This window comes from Rhizoctonia solani, chromosome 4 (genome assembly GCF_016906535.1).
Source record: "Rhizoctonia solani chromosome 4, complete sequence".
NCBI lineage: Eukaryota > Fungi > Basidiomycota > Agaricomycetes > Cantharellales > Ceratobasidiaceae > Rhizoctonia > Rhizoctonia solani.
In genome coordinates this window covers 3,528,270-3,547,730 of record NC_057373.1, presented here as the reverse complement: position 1 = coordinate 3,547,730, position 19,461 = coordinate 3,528,270, and the positions used below count along the sequence as shown (strand labels likewise).

Sequence of the window (19,461 nt, the reverse complement as noted above, 5' to 3'; positions counted from 1 at the left end):
CGATACTAGCATCATTTAAAAACGTTTACTTGTAAACCCTCATCCAGCTCCATGATAATGCTGCTCCTATTGCCACTCCTACAAGGAACCCCGCCCCTCCAATTGTTTCGGCGATATGATATCCCTTGTTACCTAGCTGGTGTACAATGTCCTTATCGAATACATCTTGGTGAAATGATTTGCGATCTTCTTTTACAGCTTCTGGAGGTAACCCTGCAAGTTTACGAGAATAAACCATGGCAGGCAGACCTATGGCATATGTGATCGTATTGAGACGTAATTCAACCTATCGGTGCAGGATAATATTACTTATCATCTACGGAACGAATATTGTGTTTACTCCAATAATCCTTTATTCCTTTTGGTGTATGGTCATCCTTTGAAGGGTCTGACTCGGAAGGAATGAAGGAAAAGTGAGCAAGTGATGACGTAGCCTCGAAATCTTCTATTCCCGGTGTTTATCAGTATATGTTTCATTATCATACTGAAAAGGATTACTCTACTCACTTCGCTCATTAGCAAACTTTCGATCAGCCTCTTCGAGTGGTCCGGAGATCTCATGCAGATTAGTCCGTTCCCCTGTATGCTGGTAAAGTGGAACCGAAAACCCGCGCGACTAGAGAAACTGAAGCTCCAGGCTCCACACATACATATACATGATGGCGCCCGTAACTTACCACCCCGACTTTATGGACGTCAACCACTATTGCAGCACGGGAGCCAGAAATGCGTTCTTCAAGAGGTATGAGCTCGTTGTACCGTGGAGAGTCGAGTTCGTGAACTTCTCCTGATGTGAAGAACAAGTAATTATATATAGAAAAATTACAGGAAATACAAACCCTTTCCAAACAGCCGAACGACCTGAGGTGGGCCTTCAAAAGCGTTGAATCTGCCATATGTCCCTCGTCATATGATCTGCTCACAACCAATGGGAGTACTTACAAAACAGTAATTCGCTGGTTCTCTCGAAGATGAGCAGCAGTCTCCACGCCTGCGCATTAGCCCGTCAAATCAATTCAGGTGTGTCGATTGCTCATACTAATGTGAGCCCGCCTACCCGAGCCAGTCAAGTCTTGGTAGAAAAATGTCTTGTTATCGATGATCTTGAACGTCCCGCTCACGCCCTTAGGTGAAATATTAATATGTCCACTCTCACTGAGTGGTGCTGTTGCAACCCAAAAGAACTTCTGCTCTTGGATCCAGCTATGGTAACATGGTAACGTGAGTAATGTTTGATACATCTCGCTGCATTGTTTCTTTTGACTTACGGGATCAACTCATCAGGTATAGTATTGAAGAATTTACCCAACTTAGTCTGTGTGCGCTCGTGGCGTGGAACGGTATATATATACAAGTATGGTGAATACGGTACTTGGGACAACGGAATGTATATAAGGATACCAACATGGAATGGAAGCAGACCGGGAAGGTGGGGAACCCCCGCAGCCGCGGAGCGGCGAGGGTGGACCGGGGACGCCCAACCGCGAGTGAAGGCTCGTGGGTGCGCGGTCCAAAAACTGCTCCCAAGGAGTGGTGTGGTGGGTGGGAAAAAACTAAGGTATCTGTACTAAACTAATGCGACGAGGATATGAACGAGACCGCGAAGCGGGCGAGGGAGGAGTGGAGGGAGATGGAAGTGAAAAGCAGTAAGGACAAAAGGGGGAGGCTAACGCCAAGGTGACCACGTGACTCGCGACAAAACGCCGTCTAAGTCCTGACTGTGCGTCTACGCGGGCTACGATGCACAGCGCTCTATAGTAGAGTACACTTTCAATCAGATTGGTCGTAGGGCGATTTAAAGTCAAGCTGTCCACGTGTGAGCCTTTTAGGTATGCGTATTCTCGGCGTATAACTTTTATAGGTACTCTGTGTAACGTTCCACCGTGGATTACATGCTCGAGATTCTATTTGTTCAAAGAAGTTAGGTACGTGTGAAAGAGAAATTTGAGCTATTATCATTATGGACTGTGGGATGGCAGTAAGGAATAGTTAACGTTACATTCTTTTCTACCCGAGTTGACCACTGATGGCCCCTGTGCTAAATTAGGATTAGGATAGAGTAACTGGATTGCATCCCTTTAATCGATACAACAATGATCACAAACATGAGTATCAGGTGTTAAAATAGTATCTAAAGCCTGAGAGTATAAGCTTGCTTGGCCTGATAGAGTGTATGCGTGCATATACTTAACGAAGCATCCTTTGGATGGCAGGCTGATTATAAAATTCGAAGGACAGTAAAATAATGGTCAAGGCTTATGGTTCAATAAGCCAATCCTGACTAGTATTGAGTTTTAATCTCGATAAGCATATATATGGTGTTTTCTACTAATCAAATAGGAAAGGATTGTACATGATATTGTTTTTAGTAGCATTATCATAGGCTATTGGTAATTTTGTGAGTATATTACCGAAATTTTCTTCAGTTCTGCTTTGAGGTTCGGCCCTACTCACTCTATACCATCGAGAAACTGATTTCAACCCACGTATACCCTGTATTATCAATTTACGTTATCATTTTGAGAATTTCTCTTGTACCTCAATTGAGTGGCCATGGGAAGGTATGCTTCATGACGCTACATATGCAACACGAGTTCCATAAAGGTACGGTGGCGGGCTTTGTACAGCTCCGTGATGGCCCCAAATTTATAGTCTCTGCCGGTTTGTGGGTCAATCGTCGCATACCCCCGCCAATCCCAAGAGCCTTTGGTGATAACGTTTCGAGATACGTGATGTACTTTGATCGGGGAACGTTATGAAATCTGGTAATGGCACGTGATACTTAGAAATAACCCAATTAGGTGATATTTGCTGCGTCGCGTCCCCTACCACAGCCATGTCCTTTTCAGAAACTACTGTAAGACCGAGAATCCTTTTCGGAAGGTTTATTCAAGCGTATTGCAAGGTAACACCACTATCCAGTTTATTTATATGTTCTAGCTATCTGACCTACCACCGACAGCGCGACGACTCGTACGTGAAGTCGACTATCGACTTGAATAGTTGCATTGGAAACACCAATGGAACCTTTACCACGAATCGAACCCAATCACGCTCGATAAACGCTCCGCTCGATGTTGATACCAACGTTCATCTAGACGGGAGCAATATTATTGCTGAATTGCCCATTAACGCGCCGGGGCGATCGCGAAGTCACGCGAAGTATGACTTGGATATATGTTTGTCGAATGACAACGGAGAGCTGAAATGGGTCCAGCAGTACGTCGTTTCGATGCTTAACTTAGCTTCTCAGACTTCTAAGCGACCTCAGTGACCATTTCCTTGGCCGTGATGGAGTGATTACCAAAGCAGCCGAAGGTATCCCAGGAGCCGGGTTCCTTATCGCCCTGATTCATTATAGGAATAACAACTTGGTACGAGAAACCTATTCCTGTGTAACGCGGCCTGATAGTATGATTAGGACCACGCTAAACGTGCAACAATAATATCTGGCAAAGGTATATTCGCCATCCTATTCAGCGTTATCGCACTCCAGCTCGGCCCATTTGATGCGACCGACCCCTCCACCGTCGCCATTCTATCATTTCTCGGGACAGTCATTGCCGATTTGACAATTGAGGTTTGCGGAAGAGAGTGGATACGTGACAAGCGCATTTCTGCAGAAATCCCTAACCGTAGCGTGATCAATATCTTTATCGACGGTTTGATTGCTGGTATCGCTGTTGGTGCTGGCGCGAGCATAGCTCCGCACGCTGAGGTTGCGGCCGCACAGGCGGTCCGTGTTGTCGCGCAAGCTCCCGAGGAATTTTTGGCAGCCGAACTGGAGTTATTCTCGATTCAAAATCTCGTGTACAACGGCCCCAAGCTATTACGAGAGATTGCTAAAGCCGGGACAGGAGCTGTAGTTCGTGCTACATCGTTTGGTATTCATGATTACGCCACACAGTAAGTTATTCGGTCAAATTGTCGTAATAACTTACTAATATCGCTCGGGTATAGTGTGACACCGTATGAGGCCCCTTACTCTCCTGATGCAAAAGGGTATGTTGAGATTTTCACCAGTAATATACTGGTCGCTTCACTTTGTTTGTAGATCCAAAATCAAACCTGGATATTACTACATCAGCAACCTTGGAACTGGCCAACTTCTCCAGTTCGTAATTTCTCCCGAAACCGGACGACCTTGCGTACAAGTTGCAGATGGAAATTTCAAGAAAAGCCAGCTCGTAAGTTGCCGCCTCCAGTTTCCCATATATAGACACGAAATGTTAACAAATTCTTAGTGGATTATTGAGGAAGGCGTGACTGGGTACAAGCTTCGCGCCCACTTCCCCGGTGCATATATCGGCCATGCTCCCTTGAATGACTCGGGCGACTCGAATCCCCAAATCGTGACACCTGATAACGCAGTCGAATTCAGACTTGAAGGCAGCCCTTTAGGAGGTTTCTCGTAAGCACTGGATTCTACGAATTGCACCCCGGTTTAACCACGAGTTGGGACTAGGTTTGTTCCAATCATCAACGCTGTCGACGATCTGGCTCTGAGCCCCAAAGATATCGAGTCTGGAAATGCCCTAGTGTCGTTTACGAAAAAAGACACTGATGATAAACTGCAGCGGTGGCTGCTCGAGGAAGACGATGGTCTAGACTCGCTCGAATTGTGATGCTATTCGCTCCTTGGATTACATATTACTAATATTCTCTGTAGACATCAAGGTCCTGTAGCATCTGGTAATCCATTGCGAATCGTCGACGCGTCGACAAAGACTCCTTTGCAGTTGGCATTCAAAGAAACCAAGTGGCCATGGGCTCGCGTAAAATCAAAGGGTGATGTACGTAAACATTATCATACATGCTTGCATATACTGACAATACTTAACAGTGGACACTTGAAGCAGGTTTCAAAGGGTACTATCTGAAGCACATCGCTTCTGGACTATACATGTCCCTCTCCGATACAAACGACGATGTCAAGATTCGTCCTCTTGTTCTCAGCCCCAACAAGACAGAGTTTACTTTGATAGGCAATGATGAGGACGGGTACTCGTGAGTTCACCTACTTTTACTAATCCCTCGATTTTTCTGATTTTCCACCTAGGATTGAATATGTGGAAGATCGTCAATTTGGAGTAAAGCTTGACGAAGACCCGGCAGATCCAGGGACGACTGCCTTCCTTTCTTGGCAACCGGATGATGCCCACCCCAAGTGGCGTTTTAAGACGATTGATTCCAACTGATGAATGAATGGTAATGTGCACATTGGACGATGACAACAATACCCCCTATTATAATCACTTATTTATATACCGCTTTATCGCTGTCATGATAACAACCATGTAGTCGCTTAGATACACCAATAGATATTGGAACTGATTCCCCATTGATATTATTAATCTCAGTGTGAACTGTGGAACTCGCATCAGTACATTCAGTTCACAATTATTCTGTCAAAGCTCCTTTTAGTCGCTTATTCGTCCTCTCGGGGCCCAACAACCCCAGAACCTCAACAACGCTAGGTCCAATCTACCATATCATGGTCAGGTCAGTCCGCAAGTACTGAAAACATCGAAATGACACTTACCTTGGAGCCGGTAAGTGCATGCCTCATTGTATTCATCACGTCCCTTGTCCCAACTCCAAGATCAGCCTTAAGCGACCCCAAAGCATCGTGCAATCGAGTCGCATCTTCATACGATACAGAATTCAAAGCTTTCAAGGCTTGTTTCAAAACTTGTGCTTCGTAAAAGTTAGATATATGCGGGGTTATTATCTGAAAAAATTCCGTACAATAGACGTCTCCTTTGACCGTCTTTCGCAATGACATCGCTGCACCGGAGGTATAGTCTGGCGGCCTGAAGAAGTAGGGAGCCGCGGTTGCTACGTCTTGCAGGATGATCACTCGGTCCTGGAAAACGAATTCCAATTGTAAACCATTGAAACCGTTTGTTTGGAACCAACTTGCCGATAGAACTCGGAGCACGCGGGATATGTAGTCTCTGGTGCACCACTGGGGGTCACTGAAGGACGCTTGAGCAACTGTGGAGAAATCGCACATGTAGTACCGACTTACACGTCTGGGTAAGTGGCTCTAATAATTCCAGCGGCCCGCTCGGCGATTAACTGGTCCGTCGTACCTTCGGCTTTTTTGTGCAAGTGGTGTCTATTCAAAAAGGCAAGTTTTCCGGGGTCGAGGATGGTACGACGATGAGTTAAATGTGTGATATCGAACTAGAGGTAAATACGATTAGCGTGTCTTCTCCGAGACTGGTACCCCATCATACTGCATGTATAATCTGTTCAAGGGTCATCACATCTCCTGGTGTGCCAGATTCGTGCTCGGACGCCGCCCGGTGAATATTCCAACCCGTGAGCGCGAGCCAGTTGACTACTGCTTCGGGTTCCCAGCCTTTCTCCTACAAATGATCAATTAGGCAACCGTTCAAAGTACTAGTACCCGGACCTTTTACCATGTAATCTAGAACCCTCACGTCCCCCTTTCGCTTTGACATTTTGGTTCCATCGGGATTTAGTAAGAGTGGAAGGTGTCCGAATTTGGGTGGTTCGAGACCAAGTGCGGAGTAGAGATCCAAGTGAAGGGGAAGAGAAGGTAACCATTCCTAACACACCTTATTCATTACTCGAGGGAAAAACCCGGGGGGGGGGGATAAAAGCAGTACCTCACCGCGCAAAACATGTGTAATCTCCATTTCATGGTCATCCACGACCGAAGCTAAATGATACGTTGGGAACAAATCCGACTTGAGCAGGATGGGGTCCGTGGGTAACCCAGCGTGTGTATGCTGTACACTTGTACCAAACACAAGGTCTGGTGCGGGTTTGACGTCTTGGATGGATGTGTCCTGGTCGAGCGTAATCATCAGAGATAACGACTAGGCGCGAAACCAAGGTGAATTGGCCCTACGTTCAATCTGACGACATGCTTCTCCCCCGTTCGAACTCGCCTCGCAGTTTCTTCTTCGCTGAGATTGAGACAGGTCCGGTCGTATGTCGAATTGGATCCTAGTTTTTGAAGCTTTTCTTTGATTTCTGAGAGACGGTTTGGACCACAAAAGCATCGGTAAGCATGTCCGGACTAGATATTATTTTATACAGTGCCTCGAATTGAGTGGGAGATTGGACTCACGTCCAGGAGTCTTTTGGTGTACTGGTGATATAGATCTAGTCGTTCGGACTGAGTGTAAGGCGCATGTGGTCCGCCCAATCCTGGGCCTATTCTCCGAATCGCCCCCATAAGAATTTAAAGGTAAATTATCGAATGGCGAGTTATGCGTACCATGATTATACATAATGCCTGCCCATTCGAGCCCCTTTCTTATCTCGTCAACTGAACCTGGAACAAGCCTTGACTGGATATTTCGATTACATCTCCAAGTCGAGTATCACCGGATAAACGCACGCGGTCTGTATCCTCGATCCTCAGTGCCCATTCCCCTCCGAGTTTCTTAGCCATGACATGGTTGAACAAAGCTGTCCGTAGACCTCCGAGATGAAGCGATCCTGTAGGAGAAGGCGCGAATCGAAGTCTTGGTACTCTGTTCATGACCGTTCAACTTCAAAGGAACAGAAATGACAGAACGATCGGCGGTTGGAAATTTCAATTTGAACGAGGCCACGCATTGGGGCGGGCGCCTATTTCGGATCCATCTCTGGAGACATGTGTCAGACGCAACAGTGCCTTGAGCTTGCCCTCGAGCTCAGTTCCTTTAAAGCCCCACCACTAGGCCCCAGGCGCCGTGTTTGTCTTGCTCTCTTCAAGCGCGATATAACCGAATTGCGATCATTTTACTCAAACTTAGTCGATAGGAATGGACCCGGCGAACTGCGACTGTAAACTGGAGTTGAATCCCGATATCACAGTAAGCCATGGTCTCTCATAGCGCTTTCCCGCCGGGGTACTAACTCGAGTTCAAGGGTATTGGGGTATGTGTTTATGTAGCATAACATACACACTGGCAGCAGTCTACTCAACTTGACTCTTCATTGTACATAGGTCCGGGCAGCGCTTTACATCCAAATTATGCTGGGTTGGGTGAGTTTCAACTAAACGCTCACAGGACAAAATTAATACTTCTGCGTTAGTTTATGTCCTTGAAATGGCCCGGGACGTTCGGCAAAAACTCCCGGACGGCGTACATGACAGCAACGGCGCTTTTGATAGCCTCGTTTATTGAATTGGAGACCCAGGAGCTCAGCCTACTAGACGGGCTGGTCGTATCCCTCGTAAATCTAATCACTTTCTATCAAGCGAATCTTTTCTGACCGACAGGGTCAGATCACGACCATGATGATTATCTTTGCAGTTGCCTCGTACTCGGTAAGCGCTCAGTCCCGTGCCACCCAACCGAACCTATCTAATCGAATGTGCTTCTGACAGTACAAACCCGGGGACGACAAGTCCAGTGAAGAGGAGGGTGCTGACGACCGACCGTCCCTCACCCGTTGGTTCATGCAACTATGTTTTGTCGTCTTCTGGGGGGCGTGGGGGTTCCACATGTGGCGTGACCCTGCTCATTTCGGCCTAAAGGGCGATGCCGCCGACTGCCTTACCAACTACAACATCACATTGCAGTTATTCAAAGAAGTACATCCTACGGATCCAAGCGTTCGAAATGCGGCCCTCGCTCTGACAGCGATAGGATTCGCCATAGCCATTCTTTCGTTGTTCTTTACACTAGAGCAATGCCTATCTGTCATTTTCTGGCCGTTCAAAAAATTTTACAAGAGAGATGAACAGTCCCAAGACTTGGTTGGTACTAAAGCACCGATGACCCAGCATAAATACAGCGATACTCGTACGTTCATGTTCTTATCCCCATACTACCACCCGCACTAATCACCAGTTTAGTTACACAAAGCATCCATGTCGTCCTTCAAGCTATCGCCATTAGTACATACATATTTTTGATTTACGCGACCGAACAAACCATCAACAAGAACGACTTCGACGGTGAATCCAGAGATTGGTCGTACGGCCAAACGATCGCACTCATCCTCCTGCTCCAGCAAATCATGGATTTGTGCTCTGAAATCACTGATGATAGGGGGAAGGAACAAGAAAAGGAACAACGCATGAGGCACCAGAATGGAGAGGACAGCGATCTTCCTGGTAATAGTATCCCGATTCAACTAGCTCACCAACCTCCCGGTCAAAATGACCCGGCTACGCCTTCGGCCTCCGACAAGTGAACCAGTCGGCAAAGTGAATATCGTCTAGACTTTGTAGTTTTAATGCGATGTCTGTTCCCTTTTATTCTGAGAATATACCACGGGTGTTTTCTATTATATTAGTAGTAATCCTACGGGCGCCTGCCCTAGTCATTCATCATATTGGGAAGTGGTAAAGAATGGGGACAATAACCGGGGTACTGCTGCACCCAGTTTGAATAGCTGCAGAACGTGTTTATGCCAGTCTTGCGTTGAGCGGACTGGTAAAGCTTATACGAAGGGGGGTGGTAAATGGCGATTGATTTCGAGAAACTACCGACCCTAACTTACGGGTTGAATGATAGAGGACCATAGCCACCCTTGATTTGGTACAATCCCGGCCCTTGTGTTTCTCTTGAGGAGAAATTCGGACAGAATCATGATAGGACCCATACATAACGATGTATAAACTTTCCTAACATTTTATACGAGGCAGTACAGATAGCTGGTAATATCCGAAGCGACGATCATGAGATAGGTAAGTGCGGTAACAGTAGGTCAAAAATGGAATGTTCGCCGTTGGCCAATCTCCTTTTGTAGGCATCACAGAGAATCGGAAGTGGATTATCCGAAAGGATAACCCGCCTGGTTGCCCGAGCATATTCTATCGAAGAAACACTCTCGGGATGCGCACAATGGTAAGCGCATGTCATTCGATTTTCTTCCCCTCGCTATGTGCCCTTCCTTGAAGGATCTGGAAGGAAGAGCGGAAGACGCAGAAGACTTGGTCTTGTTTTAGCGCCAATTATTTGACCGTCTAGGACTGATGGAATATTAGCAGAGAACATTTTGCCATCATTTACATAGAAGCCATGGGTTACGACTTTGGGGGGGACTGAGCTCGGGACAGAGAAATACAACCGCCGATCGTTGGGCCACCTTGGAACACATGCCGCAGTGATGAAAGCCTAGCGGTGCAACGTGCCTATTTTTGTCTTGATGGTTGGGAAGAGGCAGTTGGGGCAGTGACTTGAAACTTGGGCTTTAGACTCCGTATATACCTTTTCATTGATTAGTGTGCGCTCCTCAAGGAGCCTCTGATGAAAAATTCTGAATAATAAAACTAGGTACCAGTGACAACATGCGTATATGCGTGTCGCTATTATGGTTTATATACATAGCCACGGCCATATTTTTACATCTTACCAAATTGTGGATGCCAGGGTGCGTTAGCTGCGTACTTGGTGGCATCTGAACTAGAATGCTTCCCTTGGTTGGGTCAGTTATTCGCCGTTTAATATTCGACTGCATGGGTAGCTTCTGAGATAAGCCACTTGATATGCACTCTGGAAATGAGCCTATAGATACATAAAAACTACGGTGGAGGACTCTAAAAGCAGTTTCCCGATTCAGAGGCGCCGAGCCACCCGAGCCTAACGTCTTGGAAGAGGTTATGACCAGTGGAATACGTATGCTGCACATGTGTACATGTACGCTATGCGCGAATCTACTGCGGGTGTCAAGATGGATTGACATTGCATCCTGTGCAGATCAAATAGCCGTCACTCCTACTTCCATCTTGAACGCTTGCCTCTGGCTGACTCACTTGTCTCGACCTCAAGATATATGTGGAAGGGCATTATATATACCTCAGTTCCGGTACCCTCGATGGACTCAGGACTGATCCACCTCCTTGTGTTTACGTCTGTCGAACTGGAGATTCTATGCAGACCTGCTGTTTACCAGAGTTCAATCCAGATATTTCAGTAAGCGACTTATTTTCATCTCGCATAGACAAATGCTAAGTTCTCTCTTATTTTTAAGGGTATTGGGGTGAGTTTTGATATACTAATTCATGAGTTGGCCGTCTAAATAGGAGTTATATAGGTTCGAGTAGGGCTTTATGCCCAAATATTGCTTGGATGGGTGAGTATTAATAGGGCCACACGGATGCACACGTATATTCCTGACCTATCAAATAGATCATTTATTACATAGAGCCATCTCGCAAAAACTCCCGTACAGTGTACATGATGCCAACAGCACTTGTGATAGCATCTTTCATCGAATCAGGTCTTTACACACTCAGCCTGCTCGATGGCCTGGTCGTCTCGTTTGTAGGCCTTTCACCATTAATTTGATTGCGGTCTCACTGATAGAGTTATACGTCATTCACAGGTCACAACTATGATATTCATGTTTTCCGTAGCTGCCTACTCCGTAAACCTTTCTCCAGTTTTCATCTTGGGAAAACCTACTGAAATAATGATGTATCCAGTCAGAACAAATATCACAGCCCCAATCCGAGCGCCATTCAGATCCCGAGTTGCCCCCACAGTTAGGGATCCAATCACAACCCGAGACTCAGCCACAATTGCGGTCCCAATCTCGCCCCCAGCCTCCAAATGGGCTTCATAAACGGATGTCCGAGATACTCATGCGATTCTGCTTCATCGCTTCTTGGGGGGCATGGTCCTTTAACATATGGCTCGACCCCTCTAAGTTTGGACACAAAGGCTGTGCGGCTGGGTGTAGTATGAACAGCAATATCAAAATCCAATTATTTATCCAAGTACATGCGACAAACCCGACCATACGGATCATAGCATTCGTGTTAGTCACCATTGGGTTTTCTGTGGCAATTTTACAGCTGTTAACCGGATTAGTATTAATGGGGCCACCAGCACCTGGGGAGACCAATCCAACCTTGAAACCCGAAACACGTATGTATCTTACTTTCATACCTTAGTCGGGCCACTTATGCTCGATCAGAACCCCAGATTAGGCAGATAATTCAATCAATGGCTATTGTAATACTCGTGATTTTAATGGTTTTTACTGAACGAACCATCCGTTTGAACGACCCCAATAATAAAACCATGGAGTGGTCATACGGGCAAACGCTCTCGCTGGTCCTACTCTACCCACAAGTCGAAAGGGCGCTCTCGGTTTATAAACGCACGCGAATGGCAAATAAGAAGTTAGGATTGGCCCCGGACACGAATACGGCCACTGACGTAGTACCTGTGTCTGGAGTTTCTGAGCCACTAACTCCTACAGATGCGCAGGATGATAGTGCAGGAGCTCCAGACAGAGTCGGTCAAGACCATCACGCCGCCTAAAGATACCATATTTTGATCTCTCCCAATTCTGTTATAGTCGGGTTGAACCGGGCTATATGCATATACACTGGCTTCTACGATGTATAATTCGGGTTGATTCCGCTCATTTCTCTTCAGCGGAGTTTTGCGATGGAGCCTGTGGAGGCCGCAAAACTTATACTAGGCCGCCCAGGCCGGGGTATTAGCTCGTTGTCGTGTACTGTATTATATTTGTGACCCATTTGTAATACTAGCACTATGGTTTGGCGCTTGGGCCTCCGTTTCCTTCTACCCATACTACATCCATACCACACCCATACCACATCCTTGCGAGCCCGCTGTTGCTCGCAGCATCACTCACCCGTTTCTCCCGTTCTTTCTGTTCATCCCGCCCACCCACACCTCTACTCGCATACGACTTGGTTTGACCGCCCACCCAACTCGTTCGGTGGCGCGGCCCGGTGGCTCCCCAGTTCGGCGTACCACCTCTTCGGTCTCCACCCCTCTTCGCCCGCTGGTCCCGGTCGTTTATCTCACCCACTGTCCTAGTATCCCCCCCCCCATCTCGCTGTCCCGGCCCAAGGCCAAATGTGTAATAAAAGTATTTCAGCGCTGTATTTTATGTTGTAAAACGTTTCTCATGAATATTATTTATCTATGTCATTTACTAAGAATACTACGTTGTGCCAGATGCTCTCTAAGATGACAACAGCCATACTTGTCCCTCATACGGCTTTAGCATAGTCCTGGTCTCAAACTTGGGTTCCCCTCGAACAAGATTTCCAACGATGAATCTGGCTTTGGTACCTAAAGATTCGGGTAGCGTAACATCCACTTCGTCTCTACTGAAGTTCATAAGGACGAGAACCTTCTCTCCATTATGTTCGCGCGTATATACGAAAATTTTCTCGTCCTCTGGAGCAAGGAGAATAAAGTCACCGTGCACCTATATTGATCCAGTCAGCAAATACAGCGCCTCCGAGGGTGAGAAACTGACAAGCAGAGGGTACTCTTTCCTCACGGCTATCATCTTCTTCCAAAACGAAAAGATTGAACGTTCGTCATCAATTTGGCTCTTTGCATTGATTTGCTTGTAGTTGTCATTCACTCTCATCCATGGCTTTCCACTGGTGAATCCCGCATGCGCGGAATCGTCCCACTGTAGACTGATTTAGTTGAAATTCCAGGAGATGATGTGATATGCATACCTGCATCGGAACACGCGCATTATCTCGTGCCTTGCGATTAATCCCATCCATAATGTCTGACATGTTTGGTTCATCGGTTCCAGCTCCTTTACGAAGTTGGAGCTCCCTATAGACTAGAGGTTCAACCTTGTCTCATAGTCAAAGAAGCCGCTTACTCATTGTAGAAATTAATAGTTGCAATATCCTTATACTCCTCAATACCCCATTCCCTTGGGACATTGGTCGCTCCAATTTCCTCTCCTTGATAAAAAAAACTGTTCCACCTTGTGTGGTATGTAAGATTGCAAGAAGCTTTGCTCCAGCTTCCCAAAATTTCTTCAAGTCTTCCTCGCAAAGGTCATAGTCAAAGGTTTTTTTGTCGTCCGATATACCGAACCCGAGCAACCTTGAAACCGACCGGGCCTGGTCGTGGTTCTCCATATAAAGCGAATTCCACCCTCCATTGTTAAACATGAACGTCTGCCATTTGTTTATCACGGACTTGATCTCTGAAAGGCGAGGGTTGCGTGGGATGAGTGGATGGTATGTGCCATCTGAAAGTGATTTGTCAGACGCTGGAAATCATACGGGTAAACAGACGTACCAACATCCGCAAGTTCGAACTGGAACATCATTTGGAGTTCCTTGCGTTCCGGGAGGACGTAGAGTAACAAATCCCTTGGGTCGTGTGTGAGCGGCGACTCTCCAACGGTGAAATAGTTTGGATATCCTATTTGACGGTCAGTGGACCGGAGCCCTACCGATAGCGCATACATACGTGATAGGACCTCCTGATTCATTTCTTGTATGTACTCGTGTACATGTGGACTACATATGAATTGATAAGTGCGCTAATGAGTGCATAAATATGTCGACATCATACCCGTTGCAGAAATAGTTAGCTCCAGATTGATACTCTCGATCAGGTTGTGTAACCGGTGCATCCGGAAGCCCAGGGACCTTTGAGATCATGTTGATAACGTCCATCTGTATTTCTATTAGCGAGGTGCCGAGTCTAAAATTTTCTTGTTCAACTTACTCGGAATCCGTCGCACCCCTTGTCCATCCACCATCGCATAAGCTTCCATACTGCTTGCCGCACTTCTGGATTTTCCCAATTGAGATCGGGTTGCTCTATGGCAAAGAGATGGAGGTAGTATTCCTGGGTGCTATCATCCCATTCCCAAGCCGAACCTGTAGGGCTGTCAGATGGGTACAAGTTTCAGTGGAGGAAGTCTCACCTCCAAACAGACCTGCCCAGTTATTTGGGGGCTTCCTATTTCCTTGAGCATCGAATTTCGGGGGGCGCCATATGTACCAATCCCTCTTTGGGTTCGATTTGGAAGACCTCGATTCTTTGAACCATTCATGCTTTACACTCTGAATTCAGACCTAATTCAGTTTATGACCATAGCAATATCTCACCTGGTCTGATGTATGGTTCACAACAAGGTCCATGCTAAACGGATAAAATCAGTAAACAGCAACTCATACTCGTGCGTCCAATAGACTCACACAAGGCGCATTCCTAGCTCGTGTGTCTTTTTGAGCAGTGAGTCCCAATCATCCAGAGTCCCATACGTGGGATCAATATCCTGGTAATCACTGATGTCGTACCCCATATCCTTTTGCGGACTACGGTAGATGGGCGACAGCCATACAACATCAGCACCGAGTCGTTTGATATATTCGAGTTTGGATTCTATGCCTGCCAAATCGCCAATCCCATCTCCATTGGCGTCAGCAAAACTAGCAGGATAAATCTGGTAGACGCAGTAAGACTTGAATGCATCTGAGCTTAGAGGTCCGGGCATCGTGGTAGGATTGTGGAGTCCGAGCTATCGGCTTCGATCTTTCAAGTTTTATAGCCGACACGACTTCATCGTGATAGCAGATTCCAATTATTAATTATTCGTAAAGAGTCTCCCGTGACTCCAGTCGCCCGTCATTAGAATTTGGGGAGGTCTTCTCTCGTGCCGTGCATTCCGGCTCCTTCGCGGACAACATCATTGAAAATGAATTCTTTGGAGGCTACTACAGAAGAATATATTAAATTCCGAGGCCGAGGATATTAGTGGCATAGTAAAAATAGTCCTGGCCAACTTAGTGTAGATGTAGTTAATTCAAGTTAATTGAATTAACCATCAGTATCACGTGACCTTCAATAAAGACCCTCGATCGCGTGTCTCCTTGTCGAGTCTGCCATCAATTCTATCTTCCAGCCTCATTCAACCACGACTAACATTATATTTATAAATTTACAATGGACGCCGGAAACCACTCACTAAGATCGCTTGAGCCATTTTGTTGATGGCAAAGTCTGCAAAGGGTGCTGGGGCGACGAAACTTATCGCAGATGCCACAAGCGCGCCGGGGACATATGTATTTGCAGAATTGTTGGAAATGCCAAACATCCAAGAGGTGAGGACCTAGGACTTGAACCCTTTGATAAACAAGTTTCATTAATCCACTATCGCTGGTGGATAGTTGGGTACCAATGAACAACACGCACCATGGCTAGAATTATTAAAGGTGTTCTCTTACCGGACATGGACCGACTATAAACGTATGGCCACAATCAGTATACGATTTGAAGAACTCATCCTACAATACCTATTATTCATTTCCTAGAGCTCAGTGGATCCTTGCCTCAGCTCAACCCAGCGCAAGCCACGAAACTGAAACAGTTATCAATAGTCTCGTTAGCGGAGCGTAGCAGGGCAAGTATCCGCTCCTGCTCTTACTTACACAGTCCTTACGCCTGCTCATTAGATCTTGGCGTACTCGGAATTACTTTCATATTTAGATATATCATCTGTACGCCAACTTGAAGATTTAATTATAGACGCGATGTACCAAGTACGTTCCGTTGGGGTTTAATCCGTATTTTATTCACTTTTTTCAAAGGATGTGCTCAAAGGCAAGCTTGACCAAAAAGAAGCACGGATCGAAATCGAGTATACTATTGGTCGGGACCTGGAACCTGGTGCTGCTGGGCTTCAGGTTCTTCTCAGCAAACTTCGTGAATGGTCGAACCGAACCTCAACCGTGATACAGGCGCTAGATGTTCAGATCCAGGGGATCAAAGATAATGAAAGGGGCGCTGCTGATGCAGCCAAGGAATACGAGGGTGAAAGGGTGGCCATGGCTACTCAAATAGCCGAGGTACTTGTTCTGGACCAGCCGATCGCTGTTTATTGACGTCATTACAGCAACGCCGCCAGCAACCACGTAAGCAAGTTGTCGAAGACGCTATGGCTACTGGCGGTGGCGCACCCTCCGGATCGTCAGCTGACGCCCAGCGCTCAACTAGTACGAGAAAGTGAGCCATATTGAAAGTTTTTCATAAATTCCCGACATATCTGACTATCTTGGTAGGGGTACATCCGGAGGTACGAGGGCAGAAACACGTCGGAAGGGACATCCAAGGGGATAAATTATGTCGACATATTGCCTTATACAGTTACGAGACAGCGTCCGTCGTGGCATGTATTCTACTTGGTGAACAATGTATCATTACTTGGCTGAAATCTTGCTTGGCAGCATTCATTCCCACAAGGTCACCTGCGAATTCGAATGACGATACAGCCCTTGCTATTCCACGCCGTATTTTGAACGTGTTCTGGTTGCGCTCATTGTCACCATGCATATGTCGGCCAGAACTAACTTGTGCCTGGGTCTAGGCGTTAATACAGACGGTACACACCTTGGGACGTAACCACCTTGCAATTTGATCGGCAAATTATCCAATTATATCAAATACCAGGTGACTCGAGAGGAACCCCGGCTCGAGTCTCGTCTTTTTGACGTAGAATGATATCCATGAGAAAACGGCGACGTCTCCTGGTCCCAACTGCCACAGTACCAGCACACTTCACCTGTCTTGACTGCAAAAAGACAGGTCCGACACGTCGACTACCTTCTAGACTTCCAAAATGCCAACCGCTGGTGCTTTAATTTGGATCTCGGCCAAACCGTTGCTCAAGCTGTAAGCTAATACAATCATGTTTTCCTTTTTTGGGGCAGAACTCTGAGTCAATGCCGCTTTCTATGCCTTAGGGTTATAACCACGTCCTTCGGATTTTTTTTGACCAAGGCCGACTTATTTAGTGCTGCGGCAGCAAGGGGGGCGGGACAGGTTTTGCTTGTAAGCTCCACACGCCGGGTTAATATGCTGACCATAAATGACCTGTCTTACCTCTTTCAGAACATATTCTTGCCCTCGCTTTTATTTTCAAAAATCGTTCCAGGATACACGGTACAAAATATTGTAGCACTTGGTAAGACTTCTACTTCAAGCTGGAAAACTTTAAATCTGATACTGATACTGATACTCTCTTCAGGCCCGCTTATCTTAGTTGCATGTATCTATCAACTTTATGGTCTCGTCATTGCTTGGATTACCAGAAAAATATTTTGGGTACCACGCCGCTTTCACTCTGGTATCCTGGCTGCTGGAATTTGGAGCAATTGGGGCGACCTTCGTGAGTAGACTTCGACTCCCAATTTAGAAATCAGCATTGAGCCCTTTATCCAGCAACCGCTGTTATCATGTCCATGACTGCCTCGGCCCCATTCTCTCCTGGAGATTCGGATGTTGCCGTTGCATATCTCTCTGCCTTTATTCTCGTCTTTTTCGTAAGTTCTCGATAACAACTAGCTTGACGAATGACTCAAGTCGATCATTAACATAGGTTACACTGTTTCCATTTGGCGGCAGTCGTATAATCGAAAAAGATTTCATGGATAAATCCGCTCCGGTAGATGCCGATGATGAGATTCCAGAATCAGCTTCGTCACGCCTTCGTCGTCGATGGGGTCGGCTTCAGATAGCAATCCAAAATCGGCGCGGAGCTGTTGCTGATTCAGACATTGAAGGGTCCCCAGCGAGTGAACAAGATGAAAAAGTTACGGAGGTGATTAAGAGATGTAACCACACTATACTACAACAGCGGTTCTTATACAGCATTTCTAGATTGCGACTCCCAAACCCAAATTATCTCGACACGTTTCGTTCAACCCATCAGAACCCACCGCATACAATGGACCTGACGGCGGCCAATCCACACGTCCTCCATCCGCACACGTTTCGCCGGCTCCGACTGTCGTCGAAGGTATCCACAACACCATGTCGCAAAATCCAAAAGACTCAACTAGGGTCGTCCCGGTGTCGACGGAGACTGGACTTGCTTCTACGCCCGAAATCAGATCGAGTCGATTCAAACGTGCGCTCCTGTCAACCCGAGCGTTCTTGAAGTCCCTCGCATCGCCCGCGACGAGCTCCATGGTCGTGTCTTTCATAGTTGCTTTGGTTCCACAGCTCAAGGCCTTGTTTATCGCCCCGCCCGCAGGATCAAATATCCATATTCACCATGCTCCAGATGGACTGCCCCCTTTGAACATGATTATGGACACTGCAACTTTTATCGGAAATGCTAGTGTTCCTTTAGGCTTGATTTGCCTTGGCAGTGCTCTCGCTAGACTCCAAGTCCCAAAACCGATCAGTCGGGCACCGTTGGGTGCTATCACTCTGTTTTCCATACTCAAGGTATGCAAGTTTTAGGGTACTCCACCGAATCCCACTTAACTCATATGCACAGATGGTGGTTGGTCCCGTGTTTGGGGTGCTTGTTGTCGAGGCTTTGACGCATCACACAAGCCTCATCGATCCCAACGATAAAGTCCTTCGGTTTGTGTGCATCTATTTTGCTGGTGTGCCCACGGCCACAACCCAGGTACGCATACCCTAGCTTAAGTTTGGTATGGTCAAGATTTTGATTATCTGTAGGTTTATCTAACCCAAATCTACTCCCCTGACGGCTCCGCGTCACACGTCTCCGCTTTCCTCATCCCTCAATATGCCCTGAGTGAGTATCCATGTCAAGACCTATCCTAGGTGTAGAACACTAACGATGACTCGATAGTGTTCATCACCATGACCGCTCTCTCTGCCTATGCTCTCAATCTTTTGTTTTAAACCTTTTCTATCGGCTTTTGTTTATCATTCCTGCACCTGTGTATAACACTAATACCTATAGAGGTCATCT

General features: G+C 46.6%; 7 protein-coding genes across 7 annotated transcripts; 4 read left to right on the top strand and 3 right to left on the bottom strand.

Annotated features, from left to right (window-relative positions):
• Positions 1-25: 25 nt before the first annotated feature.
• RhiXN_01190 (pyridoxamine 5'-phosphate oxidase family protein) lies at positions 26-1,407 on the bottom strand (the record flags this gene model as incomplete). Its single annotated transcript, XM_043321009.1, has 9 exons — positions 26-249; positions 341-445; positions 508-616; positions 678-787; positions 840-889; positions 943-991; positions 1,058-1,203; positions 1,269-1,324; positions 1,402-1,407. The coding sequence occupies 9 exons, from the start codon at positions 1,405-1,407 to the stop codon at positions 26-28; spliced, it is 855 nt and encodes a 284-aa protein (XP_043180021.1).
• A 1,429-nt stretch (positions 1,408-2,836) lies between these two features.
• Positions 2,837-5,198, top strand: RhiXN_01189 (CVNH domain protein; the record flags this gene model as incomplete). Its single annotated transcript, XM_043321008.1, has 11 exons — positions 2,837-2,857; positions 2,963-3,219; positions 3,254-3,374; positions 3,422-3,906; positions 3,961-4,002; positions 4,055-4,187; positions 4,245-4,411; positions 4,466-4,621; positions 4,670-4,793; positions 4,844-5,007; positions 5,060-5,198. The coding sequence occupies 11 exons, from the start codon at positions 2,837-2,839 to the stop codon at positions 5,196-5,198; spliced, it is 1,809 nt and encodes a 602-aa protein (XP_043180020.1).
• A 202-nt stretch (positions 5,199-5,400) lies between these two features.
• On the bottom strand, positions 5,401-7,522 carry RhiXN_01188 (glutamyl-tRNA synthetase; the record flags this gene model as incomplete). The annotated part of the gene is made up of 11 exons (XM_043321007.1): positions 5,401-5,484; positions 5,543-5,697; positions 5,749-5,978; positions 6,032-6,189; positions 6,243-6,374; positions 6,429-6,578; positions 6,639-6,821; positions 6,884-7,054; positions 7,106-7,191; positions 7,256-7,328; positions 7,379-7,522. The coding sequence occupies 11 exons, from the start codon at positions 7,520-7,522 to the stop codon at positions 5,401-5,403; spliced, it is 1,566 nt and encodes a 521-aa protein (XP_043180019.1).
• A 265-nt stretch (positions 7,523-7,787) lies between these two features.
• On the top strand, positions 7,788-9,168 carry RhiXN_01187 (uncharacterized protein; the record flags this gene model as incomplete). Its single annotated transcript, XM_043321006.1, has 7 exons — positions 7,788-7,838; positions 7,894-7,902; positions 7,973-8,011; positions 8,062-8,202; positions 8,255-8,296; positions 8,357-8,774; positions 8,828-9,168. The coding sequence occupies 7 exons, from the start codon at positions 7,788-7,790 to the stop codon at positions 9,166-9,168; spliced, it is 1,041 nt and encodes a 346-aa protein (XP_043180018.1).
• Positions 9,169-10,794: 1,626 nt separating this feature from the next.
• RhiXN_01186 (uncharacterized protein) lies at positions 10,795-12,248 on the top strand (the record flags this gene model as incomplete). Its single annotated transcript, XM_043321005.1, has 7 exons — positions 10,795-10,863; positions 10,921-10,959; positions 11,014-11,052; positions 11,109-11,243; positions 11,305-11,346; positions 11,405-11,849; positions 11,899-12,248. 7 exons carry the CDS (start codon positions 10,795-10,797, stop codon positions 12,246-12,248), a joined length of 1,119 nt encoding a protein of 372 aa, XP_043180017.1.
• A 676-nt stretch (positions 12,249-12,924) lies between these two features.
• Positions 12,925-15,228, bottom strand: RhiXN_01185 (alpha-amylase; the record flags this gene model as incomplete). The annotated part of the gene is made up of 12 exons (XM_043321004.1): positions 12,925-13,173; positions 13,225-13,386; positions 13,436-13,541; positions 13,591-13,675; positions 13,699-13,968; positions 14,019-14,144; positions 14,193-14,242; positions 14,298-14,401; positions 14,454-14,608; positions 14,668-14,785; positions 14,840-14,873; positions 14,930-15,228. The coding sequence occupies 12 exons, from the start codon at positions 15,226-15,228 to the stop codon at positions 12,925-12,927; spliced, it is 1,758 nt and encodes a 585-aa protein (XP_043180016.1).
• Positions 15,229-15,724: 496 nt separating this feature from the next.
• RhiXN_01184 (auxin efflux carrier transmembrane protein) lies at positions 15,725-19,391 on the top strand (the record flags this gene model as incomplete). Its single annotated transcript, XM_043321003.1, has 15 exons — positions 15,725-15,835; positions 15,902-15,995; positions 16,046-16,138; positions 16,221-16,273; positions 16,322-16,579; positions 16,627-16,736; positions 16,793-16,806; positions 17,665-17,694; positions 17,758-17,898; positions 17,952-18,052; positions 18,109-18,330; positions 18,390-18,962; positions 19,015-19,149; positions 19,203-19,281; positions 19,339-19,391. The coding sequence occupies 15 exons, from the start codon at positions 15,725-15,727 to the stop codon at positions 19,389-19,391; spliced, it is 2,067 nt and encodes a 688-aa protein (XP_043180015.1).
• Between the last annotated feature and the right edge of the window lie 70 nt (positions 19,392-19,461).